At 39.4% G+C, this 3,808-nt stretch overlaps 1 protein-coding gene across 1 annotated transcript in view; it reads right to left on the reverse strand.

The window, feature by feature from the left end:
* Positions 1 to 3,181, reverse strand: part of LOC118478724 (galactose mutarotase-like) — a 13,771-nt gene extending 10,590 nt beyond the window's left edge. The window contains 2 exon segments of the mRNA XM_035972867.1: positions 1,445 to 1,575; positions 2,840 to 3,181. Coding sequence (XP_035828760.1) covers positions 1,445 to 1,575; positions 2,840 to 2,898 — 190 coding nt within the window. The 5' untranslated portion in view covers positions 2,899 to 3,181.
* Positions 3,182 to 3,808: the final 627 nt, after the last annotated feature.

Below are 3,808 nucleotides of genomic sequence, written 5' to 3' on the forward strand. Positions count from 1 at the left end.
GAAAAATAGAAAAGGCAACAACAATATCATCAAACTAATGTTGAAGTCTATACCCAGATCGAAACAAAATTAGAATCTCCAACATCTAGAATCTATACACAAAAGTCGAGTAGAAAGTGACCTTTATTTTTATCTTTTGTTTTGTTTTGTTGTTGTTGTTGAAAGATCACTATATTTTATGCAGGTGAGCAAAAGTGTATACATTAATTTATAAGCCTACATAATGTGTGCAAAAATAAGATTATATCTGCACTGAGCACTATCAACAATATGTGAAATACACGATGAAGAAGAAGAAGAAGATATTCATGTGTACTACAGTGAGGTCTGTGCAGGTGTGATTTGCTCCTTCTTCCCAATTCCTATCAAACATCTACCGACCTTATCTCTTCCACAGGGGGCTCTCGTGGCCTAGAGGTTGAGGTGTTGGCCTCTCATTCAAAAGGTCCCGGGTTCGAATCCAGGTAGCGATCGAAAAATTTTCTTCTCTAAATTTGTCTCCTTTCACCTCATTTCCTGCTCTTTAGCAATGTTCTGTCGTTTGCTTTCGTCTCCTCCTTCTGCCCCCACCCCCCTCACCTTCTTTGCCCCTTCCTCTGGGTTCCTGATTCTTTCTGCAGCCATTCTACTGCTACTCCTTCGCTTCTTCGTACTGCTGTCTTTCAGCCACACCCCTGATCTTCTGGTAGGAAAGATCTACACCTAGCCTTCTTGGACAAGGGCGACAAATCTCAGAGGGCCCGTGTGCAAGTTGCGCACGTTAAAGATCCCTTGGTGGTCTAAAATCGATAAGAGTAGGCTTTGGCTGCCATCATCATCATCATTGTTTGGAAAGCAGAATAGGATGGAGAGTCTTGTTTGAATTTCAGACAAAATAACATAACAATATAAAATGTTTAAAATTTGTTTAATAAAGCCAGCTCAAAGTTTCGCCTCGTGGGCTTCCTCAGGAGCAACTGAGAGAAAAATTAAATGGGTGCTGTATACTAGCAGGGAAATGGGCCTAACAAAGAGGGTCTTAATTAAGATTACGTGTGGTTACAGGCTAGACGGAAGCAACTCAGAGTGAGCCAGGCCAAGGGGCTAATTATCATCATCATTATCACCATCATCGTCATCATCATCATCATCATCAAGTGCAACAGACATCGGCAATGAAGGTTTTCCATTTATTCCTTTGCTCAAATACTCTTTAAAAAAGATACATTACCCTTACCTTTCCTCATCACCCATCTATCTGCTTCGATGTAATTAAACTCTCACTGAAATTAAACGTCTGCTGGGACATTTCAGGAACCCACTTTCAGCACTTTTAAAGGACCCCTGGGCAAGAGTTGAGTTCCTGCGTGCTGTCGGCATCGCTGACCGTTTATGACACCACAGCGCCAGACAGAAGAAAGACAGAGATCCGAGAGACTGAAATTAAAACATAATATATTCTTACCTGGAACATTATCAAACCCAAGAGAAATGTCATCAAAGTTCCCATCTCTGTCTGGGACATTGATGTCTACAATAATTCCTCCATAGTTCAAAATACTGACGCTCACGCCCTTTGAGTTCTTCAGTGTGTACCTGTGGGGACAACATTTACAAGACTTGTTACGTACTCAGACTAGAATTGTGACATATCATCATGGTTCTATAGGGATTTCATAATATCATAATATATTAAAAACACAGCGAATATCAACACAAGATAAACTCATACTGCGTACCATTGTAAGCTAACCCCAGAATTTACATAAAGTAAAATGTTTTGACTTATGTTAATTTAAAAAATAAATAAATAAACAATAATTTAAAATGAAAGCATAAAAAAAATCACACTGCACTTTTACCTTCTTTACTTTCTTTAAAAACCAAAACAATATAATCACTTACAAGGAACAAAATAATAGAAGGGCATAGGCCTGCACAGTTAAATATAAAATTAAAAAAAACCCACACACTTCTGTCAATGTCAGCAACATATATTATAACCCCATCACCAGAGCCCTACACCACTGGATGTTTTTTGTATCTCCAGTAGCACAACGGAAACTTTTTGACTGTATTCTTCACATTTCTTTTTAGTTGATTTTTCTTTCATTATAATACAAATTACAACCCGCTGAGATAATTTAGCATTTAAGAGTACGACAAATGTATATAAGAGAAACTTTTTCACATTCCTTTTTCCAACAAACAACAAATTTTAAAAAAACCTCAGCAAATTTATTTTTTAAATAGATTTCTAATTGGGCAAAAAGATTCTAAATAACTGTATCTTCTAGGCCCTATATAGATCTAGACGCCACTCAAAAAGCCTAATAGAACAGACACATTACTGAAAAATTCCTAAATTTATGCATTCTTCTTTGTTAGACAATATTGATGAGTAGGTTCTTAGTGGAGAATACCCGGAGATTGGCATTATTTTGTTGGCTAGGCCATCTAATGTTGACCTATTGAAAGTGAAACTAGAAAACATGGAACCCCTCCCCTCAACACTCTTATGTCTTTTTGTCACTTGTCACACAGAGGTAGAGGAGGTGCGATCTCGAGCAGTCACCCACCACTGACATTAGGCCTCTATAATAATATCTAGATCTAGATTCTAGATCTAGATTGCCTCCTAAATTGTTCTTGCATACCTTGACCCGCTTTATAGGCTAGCCTGTTAGATCTAGATCTATAGAGTTATAATATTAACTTATATAATAATATCGTAAAGTTATTATCAACGAACATTCACAAATCAGCAGGACAGCAGCAGCGTTGATTCGGACAATGTCAACAGTCTGCTTACGTCTATTCTATTCCTTCATTAGCGCTAACAACTACTGTGAGGCCCTACCTTGTGACTGTTTCACCACTCTGTGTCTGTCCAAAGGTTTCACTCGACACCCCAGCCATGTTTTGTAATCAATTCTTCCAACACAATCAAAACTTGACGTGGAACCTGAAGACAGGGGAAATCTTCAACCTGCAGGAATCGCGGTACCACAAGCGTCAAACCGAACTGAGAGCGACAGTTTGTGACTGTATCGACTAGAAAAGCTGTAAGTAGGTCTGGGCTATTATTATAATATTATCTTCCCTAAGCCTGGCCTACTTTCGTTTTCTTCCACTGACCACAGAGGCTGGGGCTCGTCAGGTCAGCCCCGCCCACTTCCGAGGTCTGCAGCACTCGTTCTTAGGCTAGGCCGAGGATACCGGAACTTTTGGTAGCCTCGGGCTAGGCCCTAACGTATAATTCATGTTATTGTATGCTAATCAATTGACCTCTGACCCTGAAGGATATAGATTCTAAGGGCGGCAAGTAGCTGGCTATTGGCTTAGGGTACTTGACAACTATGAAGAGAAAGAGCCACGAACGACTCAAGTGCGGAAGAAGCAGCCTCTAATCTCTCTCAGGCTTGAGCTGATAACCCATACATGTCAAGATTCACCTTTCCTGAAGGGCTGTGTGAACCGAGATTTTAGATCTTATTATAAGAACACTAGGCTACAGTCTTCTGCGTCTTGTTTCATTCCCTGTGCTAATAAAGTCAAAGGTTAGATGGATGATGTCAGCCGTTTGATACTAACAAGTGAGCTTTAAGCTTTCACCATTTATACAAATTATCGTTTAAAAAGTGTCTGGCCGAAAGAGTTTGATAAAAGAGAAATAAAAATAAAAGATGGAAGATAACAGTGGAAGACAAAGAAACCTTCTATGATAGGCATATTATTTTTATAGTGCGAGTGTGTCGGGGATATATTTCACGCCTGTATAATATGGTCATGAGTGCGTGCGGCGGCTCTCGTGGCATAGAGGTAAAGA

This window comes from Aplysia californica, unplaced genomic scaffold (genome assembly GCF_000002075.1).
Source record: "Aplysia californica isolate F4 #8 unplaced genomic scaffold, AplCal3.0 scaffold00880, whole genome shotgun sequence".
Classification (NCBI taxonomy): domain Eukaryota; kingdom Metazoa; phylum Mollusca; class Gastropoda; order Aplysiida; family Aplysiidae; genus Aplysia; species Aplysia californica.